Source organism: Canis lupus, chromosome 10, assembly GCF_048164855.1.
Source record: "Canis lupus baileyi chromosome 10, mCanLup2.hap1, whole genome shotgun sequence".
In the NCBI taxonomy this organism is placed as follows: domain Eukaryota; kingdom Metazoa; phylum Chordata; class Mammalia; order Carnivora; family Canidae; genus Canis; species Canis lupus.
In genome coordinates this window covers 25,059,202-25,082,452 of record NC_132847.1, presented here as the reverse complement: position 1 = coordinate 25,082,452, position 23,251 = coordinate 25,059,202, and the positions used below count along the sequence as shown (strand labels likewise).

The 23,251-nt window shown below is 38.9% G+C and overlaps 1 protein-coding gene across 5 annotated transcripts in view; it reads right to left on the bottom strand.

Moving 5' to 3' along the window:
* The window catches only part of LOC140641371 (F-box/LRR-repeat protein 21), a 31,297-nt gene extending 8,557 nt beyond the window's left edge, over positions 1-22,740 (bottom strand). The window contains exons 1-3 of one of the 5 annotated variants that reach the window (XM_072841096.1): positions 22,660-22,740; positions 2,727-2,813; positions 71-437 (exon numbers count right to left, since the gene is read on the bottom strand). In XM_072841096.1, the coding sequence (XP_072697197.1) occupies positions 71-437; positions 2,727-2,800 (441 nt within the window). In that variant the 5' untranslated portion in view covers positions 2,801-2,813; positions 22,660-22,740. Of the gene's footprint in view, positions 1-70; positions 438-2,726; positions 2,814-4,200; positions 4,726-22,225; positions 22,636-22,659 lie in introns of those variants that run through there. The other 4 variants (XM_072841093.1, XM_072841092.1, XM_072841098.1 and 1 more) reach the window with 4 other exon arrangements.
* Between the last annotated feature and the right edge of the window lie 511 nt (positions 22,741-23,251).

Genomic DNA, 23,251 nt, shown 5'->3' with positions numbered 1-23,251 from the left:
TGATTTAGATACACAAATATGACACTAACAAAAATGTAAGTTGTTTCTATTTAATGCTTACTCTTCTCACCTTAAAGCTGACATATTGGAGATGGGTAGCATGCTTTTTAATGATCTGCTGAATGAGATCCGGATGGGTAGACTTAAAATATGAAGTCGCTGATTGATTCAGTTCAAATTCAAACTTCCTCCAGAGGTCAGGAATATGAAAAACTTCATTCCATTTCTTACATACCGAAGACGCCCGGGCCCGATCTATTAAAGGAAGATACTGAAAAATGCGTAATACTACATAGTGAGGCAAACTCCCCCAGTCTAGAAGGACAGCCAGCAAATGGGTGTGGTTGAGAGAAGAGTAGAACCCAACTTTTGGTTGTTTCACTGCTGATGAATACTGGACAATCTTATTCACAACAGATAAATTGTTCCTCTTCATTCTGTAAACATTAAAAGATTTTGTTATTATATTTTCCACATTTCCCTCAGACATCTATACTCTGATTGCACAAAATAACATTAGAAAATGAAAAAGTTAAATTTTTTTTTATTTTTATTTATTTATGGTAGTCACAGAGAGAGAGAGAGAGAGAGAGAGGCAGAGACACAGGCAGAGGGAGAAGCAGGCTCCATGCACCGGGAGCCCGATGTGGGATTCGATCCCGGGTCTCCAGGATCGCGCCCTGGGCCAAAGGCAGGCGCCAAACCGCTGCGCCACCCAGGGATCCCCAAAAACAGTTAAATTTTAATAGTAATCTTCCACTTTCACACACTGATAGGTACTGCCATATGCTAGGCATACAGAGGTAAGTAAGAGGGAACTTGCTCTCAAAAAGCTATGGCCAAATGGTGAAATACCATGGTAAGTGCCATCCCTGACATTGGGACAAGCTGCACTGCAAGAATAAAGCCATGACATGTGATTGAGCTTGTGTGTGGAAGAGAATTGTTGGGGAGGCTTCCAGAAGGGAACATCCATGGAAGCACTGTGTCTCCCAGGTTCATTCCTGGTTAATTAGGAAATATTACATAGCAATTGTGCTAACAACTCCTGGGGTCCTGAAAGACAGTAAATCGTTATCAAAAGCAGAGGCCTGGAAAAGCCCCAGCTCAGCCGTTGACTGACCATGCAATCTTGTCTGAGCAAATGTAAGCCTCAGCTTCCTCGTCTGAAAAGCAGGGAAAATAGCAGTACCTAATCACATAAGGCAGTTGTGAGGATTAAAGCATCTAAGTACCAGAACATAGTAAAGGCTTAATAAATGTTGCATTCTTGTTGTGTTAAACTGTCCAATGCATTTTTATGAACTAATTTCATTATTTAATTTGAAGCACAATTTTCAGGTGACACATAGGACACAGGAGCTCTAGAGAAGCTGGACCTAGCAGGGATACAGCCTGTTTAAAGAACACACCTGACGCTCACTAGCAAATGTGAAAGAGCAAAGGAATGGTCATTCTTCCCCAACAAAAGATATGATGAATCTTCAGGTAGGAGCCAGCTTGAGACACAACTAAGTTACAACAAATTTCAGGTCCAGATGTACCCAAGTATATAGGGTTATCTTGTACATATATTCTACATAGGAATCCAAAGTATTTTAAGTATACAATCATTTGAGAGACAAAATCATGGTAAGAGTGATTCTCAACTTTATTAAACTTTGGTTGACTACTTAATCCTCTTTTCATCCCTGAATGTTAGAAATGTATATATCTCTGATGTGAATCACTTCTTAGCCATAATAGACAGCTGGATATACCAAAGCAGGGCTAACCTATAAAGTTGCTGAACAAAATGAAAGGTCACCTTCAGGGTTTGGAAAACTAAAATGGAAAACAGAAATAGTTGTAAAGCTGTACCTCAAGCATCCAGTGAAAGAGCTATCACACATGTTTAGTATGACTCAACCAATTATACGCATAACTGAGAACTGGCCCAGTAATGTAGAATATATCAAAATGCTGATACTAATAATTCAAAGCACACTTGAAATATGCTTATTTTGTGTGTGCTTTTTTTTCAAAATATGCTTAATTTGAAAGGGTTGCCCTACTCTTTAATTTTAATTCCCTAAAATGAAATATGTTGGCCCAGGTAAGATTAAAGAATGGACAGTGAATCCTAAATTCTGATAGGGAGCACATTTACGGACATTTTGCTTGTATGTGTTTTATTTAATAACCTTATAGGATAGGTTGTTACAATTTCACTAAGTTATCACAAAAAGAGTTACCCCTAATATAATTCTTCACTGGAAAAGAAGCATGGCCAAAAGTAAAATAAGATTTCATCTAAATGTCAGGTTAGCAAGTTGCCCTGTAGTTGTAAACAAAGAGACTATATTATATATACAAACTGACTCCATATAACATGGACAGATTGTTTTAATTGTTTATTCAGTAAAATAAATAATTGTAAAATTGTTTATTCAGCTCACTGATAGAATCACCATAAACAAGACATTAAATGAATACCAGTCACCCTATTAAAAATAACATTTTGATGTCTTTTCTTTGTGTACATTCATTTTCAGAGTATAAAACTCATCTACAAATCATATATTTAACATAAGTCATATCAATGAGAATCAGTTAAACATACTTTAGAATGCAAGACAAATTAATCTTTACTAGCTTGAAAATCCTTATATAAAAATTCCAACCTAAACATACATGATCATTTTAAAAAACTGATGATTGCTTTTTCAAACTGCCAACTTTCTTACCTAAAGAAGGCTTCCAAGTTATAGTTCACTCTGAACGAACGAACTGCTGCCATGGGGTACTCACCAACATCCATCTGATTTCACTTCCTAGCTTGGCAAAATACCACAAAAACACATTCATCAGAATGTATAAGTAAAAATCCAATAATTTTTATGCTTAGGATATTCACCTATCATCTCATTTTGTTCAAGGATTTTGTTAGGAAATTATTGATTCCCAAGCAATTGTTTTTTACTCGGGAGGAAACCAGTCCAAAAAACAACTGGCCTGGTTAGTGGGAATATTGTAACCCTTGTTAGGAATCAGACTGGAAGCTCTACTAAGAAATCTGTGGATCAAACAGTCAAAGGGCTCTGTAAATTTCCATTTTAATGAACATATATGGAGAGATATTACAAAAAGTTTAAGTAGTCCAAGATTATATTTATTTGTTTGTAGGCTGTGTAAACTTTAAGTTTCAGTTTTTAGGAGCACATAATGCCACTACAGTTATAATAATTAAATAAGAAGACATATAAATTTTATTGAAATCATTTGTTTGACTATTAACTGCACAACATATATACTTTTGTGGGGTTTTCTTCTGAGTTTTTCACTTCGGTTGATAGATATAATTGATTCATTCATACTCAATCAATTCATTCATACTGTCTTTGAGGTCTGACCAATTTTAGGGAAAGTAACCTGCCAAAGTTAGAAGCAGTCTATGGAAATTTCATTTTTATGAAAGAAAATAGTAACAGGTCTACACCAGGATAAAACTCACTGCCTTGGCATCATGAATAAATGTTGTAAAGTCAAGGTAAATAAATAAATGCATCCTACTACCTTCATAAGCCAAATTCAACTGTACAGAGGAGGTGGAGGAGACAACCCATTAATCCACTAAAAACTTCTCTTAACTGCTGTCTACTACCTGAAGCTCTCAATTTCTCTCTGAATCCTACTCCTAACATAGAGCTTTGGAGAACAGATATAATGTACTTGAGCTCAACATCCACAATTTAATTTCCCCACCACTACCTGATGTCCTACTATTATCCAAACCACTATTTACAAGGTAATTTCTTTTTTCTTTTTTTTTTTTTTTTACTTACAAATTTATTTTTTTTATTGGTGTTCAATTTTACAAGGTAATTTCAAGGTTGGTTCTCCCACTTTACATTCCACTCCAGAAGTAGGCAGAAAGGAGCTCCTGGCACATTTTCAAAGAACATCACAAAATAAGGGAAAGACAAGCTAAGGGGCTTGTATTCCCCTCATAAGATGTCATACTCAATTTTATTTATTTTATTTTTTATTTTATTTTTTTTTTCTCAATTTTATTTATTGCAGAAACTTTTCTACTGAGTTATCAAAATAGCTAATCCTGTGTTTGCAGGCTGTTCTGTGTGCTGGAGAATACAGCGGTAACCTAGTAAAGGTACAGAAAGAGTGAATGACTAAACCCCTAAGAAGATGATGAGAAAGTACCTATCTGAGATCAATTCACTGGAGTCTTCAGGATCAGATGAACTACTTCCTTGAGTACTGAAGAAACTTGATGGCTGTTTCAGAGTCACTATCCAGAATTCTGAGTGACAGGAGAACATAAAACCAGAATACGGGACACCATCAAGTGATGGAGAGCCTGACACTGATCTTCAGTGCAATTCTAGAGCTTGGAAAAGGTTTATTAGCATTTGGTAAAGAGTGTAACAATGACTCAAAGTCCACTTAGTGGCTTCACTAACCACCCTAACCCAACTTCCTTTTTTTGTTATGTTTACTAGTTTGGTCGAACAGGTGACTATGTGAATTGGATCCTCTAAGACTATCTAAGAATAATCTCCAACAAGTATTCTTGAGAAGAACATTTCCAAAAACAGATTAAATGAAAGACTGAACATCCAAAGCCAACCTGGTGGCAGCAGTGGAAACCAGCTTTTGCACCATCACCAAATTCTTCCGGATTAGTTAAATGAATACTCAGAAAGTACTCTGAAAAGTTTCAAGTTTTCAATTGTCACAACACTAGAAATGTTGTGTAAATATTACAGATAACAGAATAAAGATTCAAAACTACCTAAAAGCCAACACAAATTTGTTGGAAGCACCAAGATGAAAATGAATAGAAATAATTATCAAATGTCATTTATTTAATTTGCTTTCTAAAGCAGCACACTGCAATCTTATCACTGCTACCACAGATCAGAAGGCTTCTGCTAATGGGTCTGAATTCCCCGTCATGGGTGCAATGGCAAGGAAGGTATGGGCCTGGACAGGAGAGCTGAAGATCTGCTTCAAAATACAGCTCTTAAACACACAGCTTTCTAATAAAAGAATCAATGATACTAAGGACCAACACTTCTGCCCAATAAATACCACCCAAGTACAGAACAAAAACATAATTAGAAAAAAAAAAAAAACTACATTCTTTACAGCTCACATGACCTTAGTTGCCCTCTAAGTCAAAAACTGCCATTTTAAAAAAGTACAATATCACCAAATTACAATTATCACCAAGGGTTCAACACGACAGAGTATTATGTCAAATAAATATTTCCTAAAGCAAGGATTTCCAGCATTTTGGTGTCCTCCTATTCCACCACCGATTTAGCAGTTTTCTATACTGTCTTCTAAGTCTCTCTGTGATATTAAGATATAGTTTATTTTAAAAGAAAACTTTAAATTTTAAAATAGGCCTATCTCCTTTTAATGACTCATAGAAAACTGAAATTTTCAAAATATATGTAGATTGAAAACACCTTCTGAGATGCAAGAAGAGGGTTACACAGAACTTGAACCAGGCAATCTGTTAGAATCCCTGATTTGGGGTTAGAAGGCTTTCAGGCATCTTTTCCCTCTCCTGTCCCCCTCCACCACCCCCCCCTCTTTCTTCCTCTCCCAGCCCCACCAGCCAGACTCCTTAAAAGAAAAGGCCCTGAGGACAGCAAGCCCGGCCCTCTCCAGGGAAGCCTGAACTGGGGAGGGTCCCACCCTAGGCTGGACACATTAAGGGTTCTCACAATGAATACAACGCACGCAAGAAAGCATTTCTCAGCATTACTTTCCAGGAAAATAATCAATTCATTCAACTTCACATTTTGGGCAAAGTTTCTGGGCACAGGTGCCAAGGCAGAAACCAGTCCACCTTTGAGCGCAGGCCCTCCCAAGTCACGGGAAAGGTTTCAGTCGACCTCTCGGCCTTCTCTTGGTGGCAAACATGAACTCTCACTCGTTACCCTCCTGCGACCTGTGACTCCTGCAGCGGTCGCGCAAAGGCGACCACGTGGATCAGCGGCCGCGGCGCGTTTCCTGCAACTGCCCGTATTCACCCAGCGGCGAGGGCGCATTTGAGGGCCGCGGGGGCCAAAGCGCATCCCCACGGCGCTTACCCTCCAAAGAGGAAGAAAACGACCGAATCCGGGAGCGCGGGTCCCGCGCAGGCCGCTGCGGGGATGTGCGCACGGTGAGAGGCGAGCCACGCGGGGCTGACACCCCCTCGGGGGAAATCGAGCGCTCCCCTGGGCTCCCACCGCCCCCGGCCTCGGGGGTGGGGGGCGCTCGGGTCGGCGGCGGCCCCGCGGGGAGGAGGCGGGGCTCCGCGGGCGGCGCGTCCCGGGCCGCGCACCACCTGCCGCCTGAGCCAGGACCGGCGCCCCGGCCCGCGCGGCCTCCTCGAAGTGGGCGGGGGCCCTCCTCGCAGACCGCGCGACCCTCCCAAAGAAATGCTACCTTCAATCCTGCAGCCGCGGAGCGGGGGTGCCGCGCGCGCGTCCTTGCGTCCGCAGGCCCTGCTGCCGGGCAGCGCCCGCCCGCCGCGACCGTGCGCCCAAGCCGTCCGGGAGCGGGGAGCGGGGAGCCGGCTGCGGGTGCAGGCTGCGGGCTGCGGGCTGCGGGCCTAAGACCCCCGAGGCCGTGGGCGTGGCCCCGGCCCGCCCCGCCCCGCCCCGCTCGCGTCCCGGGCGGGTGCAGCCTGGGGTGGGAGCGCGCGGGCGCACCTGCTCCAAGGTTCCCCGAGGGCCCCTCCTTAGGTGGTGAGTGGGAGGCCTTCTGCCCGCTGGTCTTCAGCTGCGCCTCTGTGACCACCTGCGCTGTCAAACTGACGGCCAGCCAAATGCCAGGAAGCTAATACTTCCAGCTTCTGGAAATAACCCTCCCCGGGAAAGGGCACCCCTTTATTAATATACAAATCGTTGAAACTTAAAATATCAGAAGTGGGGGAATCCCTGGGTGGCTCAGCGGTTTAGCACCTGCCTTTGGCCCAGGGCGTAATGCTGAAGTCCCGGGATCGAGTCCCACGTCAGGCTCCCTGCATGGGGCACGCTTCTCCCTCTGCCTGTGTCTCTGCCTCTCTCTCTCTCTCTCTCTCTCTCTCTCTCTCATAAATAAATAAATAAAGTCTTTAAAAAAATATATCAGAAGTGGCAACAGGTCAGTGTTAAATATGTCTATATTACCTCCCTATCCTCCCTATCCTCCCTATCTCAATCCCTGGGGCTAACCACTGCAGTAGTTCATTGTGTAAACTACCAGACCTTCCATACCTACACACAAGAAAAGTACACAGAGGTCAGGATTTTTACTTTTTCTAAATCATTAGTTCTTTTAAAATCTGAGCTCAAACTATACTTAATGTTCTGGGACTTCTGTTTTTGCTTATTATCATGGTCATGGTTACATTTTGACACAGTTCCCCTGGAGAGGTTTTTTTTTTTTTTTTTCCCCCCTTCAAACAGCTTTATTGGGGTATAATGAACAAACTGCACACACTTCAAGCATAAAACTTGATAAGTTTTGACACCCTTGAAACAACCACTACAATCAAGAGAATGAATATATGTACATCTTCCAAAAGTTTCTTTATCCCCTTCTGTAACCCCTCATTCAACACCAGCTTTCTGACACTATGCATTAGTTTGCATTTTCTCAAATTTTACGTAAATTGAATCACAGATAATCACAGAGTAGTACTCTTTTTTACCTGGCTATGTGCACTCAGCATAATTGCATTGAGATTCATCCAGGTTACTGGATGTATCATAGTTCTTTTTTATTGCTGAGTAGTATTCCAGTGTATGGATATACCACAGTTTGTGTATTCATTCACCTGAAGATGGACATTTAGGTTATTTCTAGTTTGGCAGTATCACAAAATAAAGCATGAGCATTGTTGTACACATTTTTTTTTAAGATTTTATTTATTCATGAGAGACAGAGAGAGAGGCAGAGACACAGGCAGAGGGAGAAGCAGGCTCTATGGAGGGAGCCCGATGTGGGACTCAATCCCAGGACCCTAGGATCACACCCTGTGCTGAAGGCAGATGCTCAACCACTGAGCCACCCAGGCGTCCCCATATACATCTTTGTATATAGTTATGCTTTCATTTCTCTGGGTGAAATACCCAGGATGGAAATAGCTGCACTGTATATAAGGCAGGCATATGTTTTACATTCTATAGAAGACTGCCATTGTGTTTCCAAGGAGGCTATTTTACATACCTGCCAGCAGTTTATTAGAGATCCAATTCTTCCACATCCTCACCCATATGTTTTAACCTGATAGGTGTCTAGGGGTATCACAGTACAGATTTTTAAATTATTTTTTTTATTTTTTAGATTTTGTTTATTTACTTGAGAGAGAGAGAGAAAGAGAGATAGCAACAGCACAAGCTGGGAGGAGAAGGAGAAGCAGGCTCCCTGATGAGCAGGGAGCCCAACAGGGGGCCTGATCCCAGGACCCCGAGATCACGACCTGAGCCAAAGGCAGACAGTCAACCAACAGAGTCACCCAGGCGCCCCATGGTACAGTTTTAATTTACATTTCCCTAATGAATAACAATGTTGAGCATTTTTTTGTCCCCATGTAGTTATTTGCTATCTGTACATCTTTTTGGTGAAGAGTCTATTTAAATCTTTTGCCTAATTTTAGTTGGTTGGTTTTTCTCATTTTTGAGTTTGGAAAATTCCTTCTATATTCTAGATACAATTCCTCTATCAGATATATGATTGTTAGAAGGTGGGGAAGGGACTAGAAAATAATCCCCCAAATCAAGAAGGCGCTTTTACTTTTAGACTGAAAAACAAAGCAGGCCACCCCGTACAGTTAACACAGAGTTTTTTTTCAGGGTAACTTAATGACAAGGAAGATGTGGTGGGTAATAATCCAGTTGTGCAATTATTCTCCATAAAGTCGGGACCTTAGTCTACAGATTTTTATAGTGCAAGGGGATTGGCAGAAGGGCAGCGTAGGGAGATAGAAGGGTTCAGGTGTGCCTACTTGACATCAAACATTCCATTAGATCTTCTGGCACCACCTGTGCCAGGAAGGCAAGATAGTGGTATCTTTAACAAATTTACAGAAGGCCAAAGCAAGCCTACCCCCATCTTGGCCTTGGCTGGCATTTCTAAGGTATGTATATTAATCTCCAAGGGGTTCCAGAAGCCTGGCAGTGGTGGTGGTGGTGGTGGTGGGTGTTTAGCCATCAGGCTTGAACAAAGAGAGGGCTAAGATGAAGAGATGGAATCAGTATTGTTGGCTCTCTTATTACATATGACTTGTAACTGTTTTTCTTCCCAATCTTTGGCTTGTCTTTCTCTTCTTTTGAAGAGCATAAGCATCATCCTTTTGATAAAGTTCTATCAATTTGTTCCTTTATGGATCATGATGTTAAATCTAAGAAATCTTTCCTAAGCCAAGTTCATGAAGATTTCTCCCTATACAGTTTATAATTTTAGAGTTTACATTTAGGCATATGATTCATTTAATATTTGTGTGTAATACAAGGTGTGAATCAAAGTTCACTTTTTTTTTGTATACATATATCCAATTATTCCATCAATAGCTTTTGAAGAGACTTTTGAAGAGACCCTTTTCTCCACCTAATTGCCTTTGCACCTTTGTGGAAATTCCATTGTTCATGTATGTGTGGATCTACTTTTAGACTATTTGGTATGTTTGATTGATATATTTGCCTGTCTTTATGCTACTGTCACACTGTCTTGATTTCTGTATCTATATAATAATTATTGAAATCAGGTGGTTTTATCCCTCCAAGTTGTTTTTTTTTTTTCCCAAGTTGTTTTGGCTATTTCATATTCATTCTATTATGAATTTTAGAATCATCTTGTCAATATCTACAAAAAATCTTTCTGGGGTTTTGCTAGAGATTGCCTAGAATCAAGAAATCAATATGCGAAGAATTGACTTAAAAATATTGAGTCTTCAAACCCAAGAATACAATATATCTATTTATTTAGGTCTTTAATTTCTTTCAGTAATGTCTATAGTTTTCATATAGGTCTTGCAAATTTTATCAGATATCTCTCTAGGTATTGTATAGGTTTTTAAAATATAAATACTGTTACTTTTTAAATTTTTATTTTCTAATTTTTTGTTTCCAGTATGTAGAAATACAATTGATTTTTCTATATTGATCTTGTATATTGCAACCTTGCTAAAATCACTTATTAGTTTTAGGAACTTCAATTGGAACCTAGTATATTTCACTGGATTTTTCTACATACAGTCATGTTGTCTGTGAATAAAAAGTCTAACTTCCTCCTTTCCAATATAAAAGCTTCTTATTTCTTTTCCTTGCCTGGTTGCACTATACTTGCAGCAAAATGTTGAATTATATTGGTGAGAACAGACACCCTTGTTCCCAATCTTAGGCAGAAAGCATTCACTCTTAAACCAGTAAGAATGTGGCTACCTTTAGGCTTTTCATAGATGCCCTTAATCAAGCTGGGGAGATTCCTTCTATTCCTACTTTGCTGAGGTCTGTTTTTGGTAAATGAATAATGGATTTTAGATTTTTGTCAAATGCTTTTTCTATATCTATTGAGATGGTCTGATTTTATTTTTTTGTTGTTGTTGTTTGTTAAAATGGAGAATTACCTTGCATTCTTGAGAAAAAGCTCACTCAGTCACAATTCATTATCTTTTTACCAACTGTTAAATTCAATATGCTAAAATTTTGTTTAGAATTTCTGCATCTATGTTCATGGGGTGAAGATATTGGTTTATCATTTTCTTTTCTTCTTCTTTTTTTTTTTTTTTTTTTTCATTTTCTTTTCTTCTAATATCCTTGGCAGAGTTTGATATCAAGTAATGATGGGTTTCATAGAACAAGTTGGGAAGTACTTCCTCTTCTTCAGTATTCTGGAAGAATGTAAAATGTGTAAAAATGGTATTATTTATTCATTAAATGCTTGGTAGAATTAGCTAACCAAGTCATCTGGGACTGAAGTTTCTCTTGTGGGAAGACTTTTATCTACAAATTCAGTTATCTACTTTAGTAGATATACTCAGGTTATCTATTCTTTCTTGAATGAGCATTGGAAGTTTGTGTCTTTTAAGAAATTTCTCCACTTGATCTAAGTGGTTAAATTGATTGACATAACATTGTTCATAATATTATCCTATCACCCTTTTGTGTCTATAGTATCTGTAAGGATGTCACCTCTCTCATCCCTTATATTGGTATACTCTTAAACTCATCAGTCTGGCTAAACGATTATCAATTTTATTGATCTCCAGGAAACAGCTTTGGTTTCACTAATTTCCAGAATTATTTCTTCTGTTTTATATTTTACTGATTTCAGTTCTGATCTTTATTTTTCCTCTTTTGTTCGCATTGGATTTAATTTGATATTTTTCTAGTTTCTTAAGGTAGAAGCAAAGTACATTGATTTGAGATATTTTCTTGTATTCTAAATGGGCTTTAGTGCTTCAAGTGTTCCCTTAAATACTCCTTCAGGGGCCTATTACTGATACCTAATTTCAGGGAGTCTACTAAACTGAATCTGGGTTCCTTCTCTTTTCCTAGATAGCAGCCTATAACAATTGGGGGCACTTGTAGGCTTCATATCTCTTATGTCTTGAAAGTTCTCATTTTATGTATTGTGTACTTTGGTGGGGGGCAGTATTTTCACAGAGGGTAAATCTATTCCCTGTTTCTCTATCTTGGGTGGAATGAGAGGTTGCCTTATACTTTGTAATGGTTGAATGAGAAGTTCCCTTTAAATGGAAACATCACAAGTCCTATAACTAGTGCTGGGCATTTAGTTTTTGCAATTATGAAGTAGGCTGTGAGGATGATACATCTTGCATTTCTGTGAATATTACTGAAGAACATTTATAGAAATGGAATTGCTGATTAAAACATTTTAGGTTTTGGGTGGCTCAGCGGTTGAGTGTCTGCCTTCGGCCCAGGGCGTGATCCTGGAGAACCGGGTTCGAGTCCCACATCGGGCTCCCTGCATGGAGCTTGCTTCTCCCTCTGCCTGTGCCTCTGCCTCTCTCTCTCTCTCTCTGTGTCTCTCTTGAGTAAATAAATAAATCTTTTTAAAAAAATAATAAATAAATAAAACATTTATTTTATCTAAAATAGTGTTGGTCTGATAAATGTGATATACTTCATTTCAAACTAAGGAGCACAGAATTTAAAAATTAGTTATTTTTAAATATTTAATAAATATTTAAATTTATTTTAAAAATTAGTAACTTTTTTAAAGACACCACCTCTGTATAGTCAGTTTGTCATGCTTTCAGCAAATAGTGATGCTGATTGTTTGAATCAGGATAGTCAAGGTTATTCTGCAGGCACACACAACTGCAAATCACAGATTTAACCCAACAAAGGTTTATTTCTCAGTTATACTACATTTCTCTCAAAATTCAGCTGAAAGCTCTGGTCTGTTGTATTCATTCTGGAACCAAGGATAATGGAGCAGTTAGTAGCTAGAAAGTTGTCCGTGTGTTAGAGAGGGAAAGAGAGAGTGGAATGAATATACTGCAACTTTTGCTTCTACCCAAATGCTAATTCCATCCTCCGTGGCAAAAACTAGTCAAAATGGCCATACCTACCCTTAAGGGGGTAGAAAATGCAATCCTACCACATGGTGGAAGGAGAAACCTGGAATATTTGAGAATACCCATAATGACTGCAACATTAGTGCAATGATATCACATTATGCCACCAAAATTTCATCAAAAATATTCTCAAGCGGGCAGCCCCGGTGGTGCAGCGGTTTAGCGCCACCTGCAGCCTGGGGTTTGATCCTGGGGACCCTGAATCGAGTCCCACATCAGACTCCCTGCATGGAGCTTGCTTCTCCCTTCTTTGTCTCTATGAATAAATAAATAAAATCATTAAAAAAATACTCTCAAGCATGAAATGATATCTTAATTGGGGGGGGGAGGTTATATAAATTTTGGAGGGAGACAGTTCCTAAAACTGCAGTCACTCCTGACACCAACAGCAGATACTAGGGATCTTTAAGACCACCCTCAGGTTGATAATTCACTGTAAGGACCCGCAGAACTCCTTGAAAGCTGTTATACTCACGGTTATGGTTTTTTTTACAATGAAAGGATGCAGACTGAAGTCAGTGAAGAAAAGATATGTATGGGGCAGAGTCCAAGAGAGTTCCAGATGTGAGCCACCAGTTGTCATCTTCCAGTGGAGTCATGGACAGTACTAACTTCTCCCGGCAACAATGTATGACAGTGTGTACGGAGTATTGCCAAGCAAGGAAGCTCATCTGAGCCTTGGTGTCCAGAGTTTTTGCTGGGGCTTGGTCACACAGACACAGTTGACTGCCTAACTATGTGGCTGACTTTCAGCCTCCAGCCCCTCCAGAGGTTGAGATGATACCTCCTGGCCCAAAGCCCTCACCATAAATCACATTGTTAGACTATTTGGTGTGACCCAAAGCCCCAAATAAACAGATACTCTTGTCCGACAGAACATTTCAAGGACTTATCATAACACAGGAGTTCAGGGTAAAGATCAGGCCTCTCTTTGGGTAAGGATAATTCTTTTTTTTTTTTTTTTTTAAGATTTTATTTATTTGAGAAAGAAAGCGCGCATAAGCTGGGGGAGAGGCAGAGGGAGAAGCAGACTCTCCACTGAGCAGGGAGGCCAATTTGGGGCTCAATCGCAGGACTCTAGAATCATGATCTGAGCTGAAAGCAGACGCTTAACCGACTGAGTCACCCAGGCATTCTTGGGTAAGGATAATTCTTGACTACAGAGAGTTAAATCATATTTAATTCAACATGATTTCAGAACTCTATAATGAAATTGCCTATGTATCCTACTGGAAAGAAACATGGCTTTGAATTGTATCAGTAATATTTGCTACCTAATATAAAGTATTTATATTAGTAATATATATATTATATATAATATATAATATATAATATTTATATTGGTATTTATTTTTGACAGTGTGACAGGAAAAAAAAATTCCATATTTGCCTTAATGTATAAACTGTCAACTTGCCAGAGAAAAATTCAGGTACATTTCCCACTTTTTTCCTCTTGCACATTGCCAAATACAATATCTACAAAAAAAAAATACTCTAAAATTTGCTATGTTACAGTTTGTCCCAGGTGACTTCTACATTTAAATATGCTCTGAGTATCTATCCTGCCTTTTTTTTTTTAAGAATTTGGTTTTTAATATTTAAAAAGATATATAGTCTATTTTCTAAACAGTCTAAATATTTTCTAAAGATTCAGCTTTTACTTCATATTCTTTTAGAATAAGTTTTGCCAAAGGAAAGGAGACATTTAACTTTACAAACACCTTAGGGCAATTCATTTTAAGTCACGAACGCCAGCTAGTGTGTCTCTAAATGTGGATGAACTTGCTGCTGTTTGCACTGTGTTCAGACATAGTATGAAGCCCCTGTAAATAGGAGGAATTATGAAATAAGCATTTCTAAATGGGTCAGGGTTAGTCATCACTGACAACATTGATTCTAAGCCATCACCCTGTTTTGGAGAGTGAAAAAAACCAAGAGGATTGCGTGGATCTCAAGTTTTCATTAACATCACATTCTATTCAGTGTGAAGTAGCTTTGACTTATACACTTTCATGGACCTGAACTTTTCATTTCTTAAAGCAAAGAAGGAAAATTATTTTTAACCTGTTGCTTTTCACTAAGACTTTTTTAGTCAAGGCTTTACAATGCAAACTCTTTAAAATGAAACACTGAATCAACTTTGTAGATTACTTAGTTTTAGAAGCTGTAACTCAAGTAAAAAATTTTGCAAATACATTTTATTTTAAAAAGAAGCAAAAAAAAACAAAAATAAAAAAAATAAAAAAATAAATAAATAAAAAGAAGCAAATGGGAGTGCCTTGATGGCTCAGTCAGTTAAGGGCCCGACCTTTGACCTTAGCTCAGGTCTTGCTCTCAGGTTTCTGAGTTTGAGCCCTGAGTTGAGCTCAGGCATGGAGCTTACTTTAAAAAAAAAAAAAAAAAAAAAGTGAATGCATTTATTTTCTTGTTTAACTAAACATATCACGTAAATACTTTGTTAATCTAGAGATTTTTTTTTTGCAGTTGTTTTATTTATGAAAGGCAAACCATTAGTATTAATTTGATTGTCAGCACAAATCTGGAATTACTGAGAGAACCAGGGACAATCATTCTAAATCATTTAATAAAAGCAGGTTAGTAGGTCACGTTTTACATCTGTCATAGTGATCAGCTACTTCTGAGAGCATTTCAAAAAGGAGTCATTAACAAAAATGAAAATTTTTAGTTTTTTGAACAAAAGGAACATTTTAACAATGAGCTATTTTTCATATAAAAAAACGTAAACTCTTTGAAGATACAGATTTAAATTTCCTCATGTGTAGCAAGTTTTCTGTGTTACTTCAAAATCTTTGAAAAATGACCTATCTTATAATTGAAAGTTAAGTACATACCAATTTAATTCGACTTACTGGTCTTAGAAAGAAAATGCTCCAGTGTTTTTGTAATGATTATCATTCACTAACATAAGGAATATGCTATATTGCCAGTCAATTACAATGAGATCATAAAGCAGAACTGTCGGAAGAAATAGAAAACAATACTATCGTATTTAATAGACGTAATATTTAAAATGCCACCGGATAGCAATAAACTGCCTGCAAACACACTAACCAAGTACCCAAAAAGAAATAGGGCAGCTCTTTGTTACCAAATTATAAAGGCGACACAGAAAAGCTGGCTCACAAACATGAGCAAGGTTTGCCAATCAACAAATATGATGACCAATCCAGGACAGGGAACAGTGCAAAACAACAAACCATGAGTCACACAGTGATCTGTGCAACATAGCCAGGTGCTTACAACCATAAAGAAACTCACACCACCGCTGCACACATACACACATCCCTACAGTGAGGCTGTTTGACAGTGGTGGTAATTCCATTTATTACAACATTAGAAATTAAAACAGAGCACAGTACATCTGATTTTTCCATTTCCCTGTTTGGACTCCCTGTACTGAGTAAAAGTATAAAGCTCAACATTTACAGGGAGAGTTACACCTTCCAATCTATCATATGAGTATTCTTATTTAGCCTTCCAAAAATAGGATGAGCTATGCAAAATATGTATAAATAAAAATCTAAGTAAAACCACTTTCTTGACCACATGTCTTTCAAGTACTTTCTAGTATGGAATCTAAGATGGGATTTGGGGAAAAGCCCAGTCTTTTGAGAATGCACAAAGTTCTAGGTTTAAGGGGAATGACTTTCCTCCCCAAGGAGGGAGCAGATCTCATGTGTGAGAGTGGGAGCTATTTTCTTCCCACAGTGATGATTCACAGAATATGAGAATATGTATCCCTTTGGGTTGAATCATAGTAAGTGTGTATTTAGATCCCCAAATCCTTATTAAGCATCTTTGCCCTTATGTTTCATAAAAGAGGTTTTTTCTTCAGAGAAAATTTTGTTACTCATTTTTCTTTATCAACATCACACCTTCTTACCTTTAGGGAGCTTTTCAAATCTTTGAGAGGAAATCACGACACCGTCCACTATTGAATGAAGTGTGTTTCATTAAGAGCAAATTGCTGTTGAGTCATATCCTGAAAGTGAGTCGTTACTTTTAGCAGGATAATTATACAGGTGCTTCAGAAGAGAACCCAGTCAAACTCTTATTAGATTGATGTGTTTCCCTTAGGAACAGATGTTTCATTTTCAATCCAGAAAAATTCACAAATATGAAACTTGTAGAATTACATATATAGGTTGCTTTTAACAAATGGTGTTGATGATATGCATTTAGTCATTAACTCCTAAATGTAATTTAGTTGCATTTCCTTAAATTAACTACAGGCATACCTTGGAAATAGTATAGGTTCAGTTCTGGACTACAGTGATAAAACAAAATTAAGTCAAATGAATTTTTTGGTTTCTCAGGGCAAGTTATCGAGGACACTGAAAAAATGGGGCTCACAAACCTGAACATAAAGGTTTGCCATTAATGATGATGGTACCTAATCCAGGACAGAGAACAGTACAAGAGATCAAATGGTGAGCCACACAAGCATCTGTGCAACACAGCTAGGCATTCACCACAATGTTCACTACTGCTTACATTGTTTAAAAGTTATAGTTACACTATATTAAGTGTGTAACAGCCTGATGTCTAAAAAATGTACATGTCTTAATTTAAAATACCTTATTGCTAAAAAATGCTCACCATCATGACTGAGCTTTTGGTGAGTTGCCATCTTTTTGGTGGTGAAGAGTCTTGCCTCCATGCTGGATGGCTGCTGAATAATCAGGGCAGTCGTTGCTAAAGGTTGGGAGGTGAATGGCAATTTCTTAAAATAAGGCAAGAGTGTTATCTGCCACATTGATAGACTCTTCTTTTCATGAACAATTTCTTTGCAGCATTCTATGCTGTATTTTGATAGTATTTAACTCACAGCAGAACTTTTTTCAATATTGGGGTCAGTCCTCTCAAACCCTTCTACTGCTTTATCAGCTGAGTTTCTATAGTATTCTAATCCTTTCTTTCATTTCAATAATCTCCACAGCATCATTACCATGGATAGATTCTATCTCAAGAAACTACTCTCTTTCCACATTCATGAGAAGCAACTTTTCATTCATTTAAGTTTTACCATCATATTGCAACAATTCAGTCACATTTCACTCTCCACTTCTATTTCTACCACATCTGCAGTGGTTTTCTCCACTGAAGTCTGGAAACCCTCAAAGTCATCCAACTTCTTCCAAACTCCTGTGCATGTTGAGAGTTTAATCTCTTCCCATGAATCACCAATGTTCTTAATGGCATTTGGAATAGTGAATACTTTCCAGAAGGTTTTCAATTTGCTTTGCCCAGATCCATCAGAGGAATCATTATCTATGGTAGCTAAAGAATTTTTTAAAGAATAATATTTGAAAGCCAAAATGACTCTGATCCGTGGGCTGCAGACTAGATCTTGTGTGCTCAGGCACACTGTCAATGAATAGTAATATTTTGAAAGGAATCTTTCTTTTCCAAGCAGTATGTCTCAACAGAAGGTTTAAAATATTCAGTGAGCCATGTGGTAAACAGGTATACTCTCATCTAGGCTTAATTGTTCCATTTAGAGATTATAGGCAGAGTACATTTGGCATCTTTCTTGAGGGCTATAGGATTTTTGGAGTGGTAAATGAGCATTAGCTTCAACTTAATCAACAGCTGCATTAGTCCCTAACAAGATAGTCAGCCTGTCCTTTGAAGCCAGGCATTCACTTCTCCTCTCTAGCTATAAAAGTCCTAGATGGCATCTTTTTTCCTAACAAAAGGCTATTTTAGCTATGTTGGAAACCTGCTGTTTGGTGAATGATCTTAGCTAGATCTTCTGGATAACTTGCTGCAGCTTCTCCATCAGCATTTGTTGCTTCCCTTTACACTTTTATGTTCTGGAGATGGCGTCTTTCCTTAAACCTATCATGAACCAACCTCTGTCAGCTTCAAACTTTTCTTCTGCAGCTTCCTCACTTCTCTCAGCCTTCAAAGAATTGAAGAGTGAGGGCCTTGCTCTGTGGCAGGCTTTGGCTTAAGGGAATGCTCTGGCTGGTTTGATTTTCTATCCAGGCCAATAAAGCTTTCTCCATATCAGCAGTAAGCCTGTTTTGTTTTCATATCAATTTTTTATGCAGTGGAGTAGCACTTTTCCTTTAGGAACTTTTCCTTTGCATTCATAATTTGGCTATTTGATGCAAGAAACCTAGTTTTTTTGCCTGATTTTTCAATATGCCTTTCTCACAAAGCTTAATCATTTCTAGTATTTGATTTAAAGTAAGAGATGTGCGGGCAGCCCGGGTGGCTTAGCAGTTTAGTGCCAGTCTTCAGCCCAGAGAATGATCCTGGAGTCCTGGGATCGAGTCCCACGTCGGGATCCCTGCATGGAGCCTGCTCCTCCCTCTGCTTGTGTCTCTGTCTCTCTCTCTCTCTCAAGAATATATAAATAAAATCTTAAAAAAAAAAAAGTAAGAGATTTGTGACTTTTTTAACTTGAACATTTCAAGGCCATTACAGGGTTATTAATCGGCCTAATTTCAATATTGTTGTGCCTTAGGGAAGAGGGAGGCTCAAGGAGAGAGAGAGGGGTGAGGAAGCGGTCATTTGGTGGAACAATCAGACCACACACATTTATCCATTAAATCTGCCATCTTAGATGAGCACTGTTCATGGCACCCCAAAATAATTACAATAATAATATCAAAGATCAATGATCATAGGTCCCCAAAACAAATATAATAATAATGAAAACATTTGAAATATTTCAAGTATTACCAACAAGTGAGAGACATGAAGTGAACAAATGCTGTTGGGAAAATGGAACCCATAGACTTGCTCGACACAGGGTTGCCACAAATCTTCAATTTGTAAAAACTAAAAAACAAAACAAAACAAAAAACCCCTACAATATCTGCAGAGCCCAATAAAGTGAAGCAAATAAAACAAGGAATGCCTGTAACTAGAAAATTGTGCTAAAAACATTAATTAATAAACCTCAGAATTTCTTTTCCAACATTAATAGCATCTCTAGCACTTTTCCTAATTGTTCTCAGTATAGAACTAGAACATTATCCAATCAGAAAGGGTAGTGAATTTAACCATGAGGTCAATGGATTTGATCAAAGTTCCTTTTCACAAACTCAGATTCCCCTCTATTCTGGAAGTTATCTGAAACCTATTTTCAAGTAGCCTAAATTTATTTTGTTTGCTGTTACTCCTTTTTTTTTTTTTTAAATTTTTATTTATTTATGATAGTCACAGAGAGAGAGAGAGAGAGGCGCAGAGACACAGGCAGAGGGAGAAGCAGGCTCCATGCACCGGGAGCCCAATGTGGGATTCGATCCCGGGTCTCCAGGATCGCGCCCTGGGCCAAAGGCAGGCGCCAAAACGCTCGCCACCCAGGGATCCCGTTTGCTGTTATTCCATAGAAATATGTTGAGAATACTAATGACTTCTTCTAAATTAGGCAGAAAAATATACCCACATGGTTTTTAAATCAAATGATTCAACTTTTAAACTTCACTGTGCAGCCTCTTATAAACTAGGAAGAAATAATGGGAAGGCATCCCCAGTTAGATTTCTCTGACCAGATGACATCATATTACCCTATTATAGTTTTAATTTGTCCAACTCCCAGCCTATATCACAGACATTTTTCTAGCAAGAGAACAATAATGGAAAATGAGCTTTCAAGTACACTGTTTAATTATCTCCTGTTCCATGGTGAAAGACTGGATGCAATATCTAGTCTTTTCCCGTTGCTCTGGCCATTCCACTCCTTGGCTGGTGCCCCATCATCTCCTTAAGCTCTCAGCATTAGCATGCCCCCAGCTCAGTTCAGGAACACTTCTGTCTGCCTCTGCTGATTCTCTGGGTGAAGTCATCCCTTCCTGTGGCTTTTAGCTCAATCTATATGTTACTGACTCCTAAATGTATATCTCCAGTCCTGACCTCTCTCTTGAACTCCAGACTTTTATATCCCATTCTCTGTTTAACTTTCCTCAAAGTGACTTCCAGGTCTTCTCTTTCAAAACCTGCTTCTTTGTGGTTTTCCCATCTCATTAAGTAGCAATACCATGTGTGGAATTGCTAAGGCACACTTTGCAATCATCTTTGACTCCTGAATTTCCTTTCATATTCTATGTACAGTCTGTCAGTAAATCCTCTCAGTTCAACCTTCAAAATGTGTCCAGAATCTGAATACTTCTCACCACCTTTGCTGCCACCATCCTGGTCCTAGCCACTATCATCTGGAAGATGCCATGGCCTCCTAACTGGCCTCTTTACCTCCACTCTTACTCCTACAATACAATCTTCACATACTAGCCAGAGTCATCCTGTTCAGAAGTTTGCTTATGTCACTCCTTTGCTCAAAACATCCAGTGGCATCTTTGCCCTCAAAGTAAAAGGCAATCTGTACAGCACCTATGAAAGTTCCCCTTAATCTGTTCTGCCTACGCTTCTCTTTGACTTCACCTTCTTCTACTTGCTCCCTCCCTCCTTCCCTCTGCTCCAGTCACAGGAACCTCCTCTTCCCTGTTCCCCAAGCCCTCCAGGTACTCTCCTGTCTTGGGGCCTTCATACTTACTTTTCCTTCTGTCTCAAATGCTCTTTCCAAAGGTATTGACAGGGCTTACTCCCTCTTCTCTTTCAGGACTTACTCAAATGTTACCCATTTTACTTTCTCACCAACAACTGTATGATATACTAAATGCTTTGCTTATCTGTCACTTGCACTAAAACGTAAGCTCCAGGGAGGCAGAGATTTTTGCCTGTTTTGTTTTCTGGTGCATCTGCACAACCTAGAGTGGTGTCCAGCATGCAGCACATGCTTATTGCATAATTGAATGAGTAAATAAATATCTTGTTATCTTACATTATATTTTGTTCCAGTAGACAGAAGATGGATGGATGTGGATGGACAGATAGATAAAAATAAGCCTACAGATAGGCTGGTATGACCTGGTCACCATCATCCCCCAGGCCCTTTCCAGGAAAGGCAGCCCAAGCACCAATACAGAATTATAGACAGAAATCTCCCATTTTAGGCTAAGGACAGCATATAATCATTACACATTTTATATTTCTAAGAAATTAAGTATTAAATAACACCTTTCATTGGAACATCTTAAAATATGTTACCAAAAAGAAAAAAAGTAGCATAATTACGTATACTTCTATATCTCTATTATACATCAGGTACCAGTAGGAGTCTTAGTGGATTCAAGATCTTTCAGCTTCTGACAACTTTGTACTGGAACAGAAAATGTAAGATGAGCCCAAGAAGTAGTTTGACATTTACAATACGTCACTTAAGCTTTAGAAAGTCTATTACTGCCTGGCTTATTAGCATAAGAAAGAAGTGAAATGACATGTAGACTGTCAACAGAGTGCCATGGGAACTGTGGGCCAGTCAGTTACCTCAGCTAACCTCACTTAGTTCTTCCAGGCTATGTGGGCATGTCACAGTTGAACAAATTAGTCAGGGAAGGCTCTGAGAAGGAAGTAGGGCTCCCTCTTGGCGGTTAACCAAAAGTATTTTCCTGAGGTCAAAGTGTGAATGCCACATGAACTCTGTGTTGACCACTCTTACAATGAAAAGACAGGTGTTCTTTATGAGACTGAGCCCCTACCGATTTGCCAGCTGCTTAGAGAGTGGCTTTGGTTCCCTGGCCTCCTAATGGCCTGCCCCCCTCATACCTTCAATCCCTTCTTTACAAGCCCAGGACTTTCACTCTTCTTCCTTTCAAAACTGACATACAAGAAGGCCATTGATCACAGCTAAAACAAGCCACCTCTTGCTAGGTTGTTATATATCCTTTTGGAGAGATGCGAACCAGAAGCAAAGTGAATGTATCAGGAACCAGCAAGCCAGGCCCAGCCTCTGCATTAGGGGGCAGGATTTTGCCAATGCCCTGGAGATAAAGCCAAGCAAGACAGACACTCACGGCCCCTATACTTTGAGCATGTAGCTGCTCCATTTACTGTAATTTTTAACTAACATTAAAGTTAATTAAAATTATTATCTATCCATTTATGGATATGGATAATATGGATTGGATAATCTATCCAATTATGTATCCATGGGTCTACAGTCTGAAGGAAATTCAATGGGCCTTAAGGCAGGTACTCACAGACTTTAGGAGGACCTCAGAAATCACTTTATCTAACTTTCTCATTTTATAGATAAGGAAATTAAGGTTCCAAACAGTTAACTGCTGGCCTGTGATCTCCTAAGTGCACATTCCATATCTTGATTTTGTGTGTGCTTGGAAATGACTGGACTGCATTTCTTGTAAAAGGTCCTGTAATTCAGCATAGTCATTCTGCACATCCTCTGAGACTGACACAGTAATATTTGACTGAGCTCATCAACCATGATGCTCTAAAAATGCCCATGTTCTAGGAATATAAATTTTACAATAAAGTTTTCACGTGGGACCCAGGAGGAACTAACTTGTCATCTGACTCTAAACTAGCCCCATGGCCATAGGCATAGACGGTAAATCAGTATTATGTGACTGACCGAAGAAAAAGCCTGGTGGTATGGAGAGGATGCTGGATCAGAGAAGGCAGATGTGAGTTTCAGCCCAGATTTTGTCATAAGTTAGCCATTTCACTTTGGGCAAGCACTTCATCTCTTTGAAATTTAGAAACCCTCCTACTAAGTATTCAAACTCATTGTCATCTGCTAGGACAGGGCAGTTGGATGAGCAAAGCAAATGG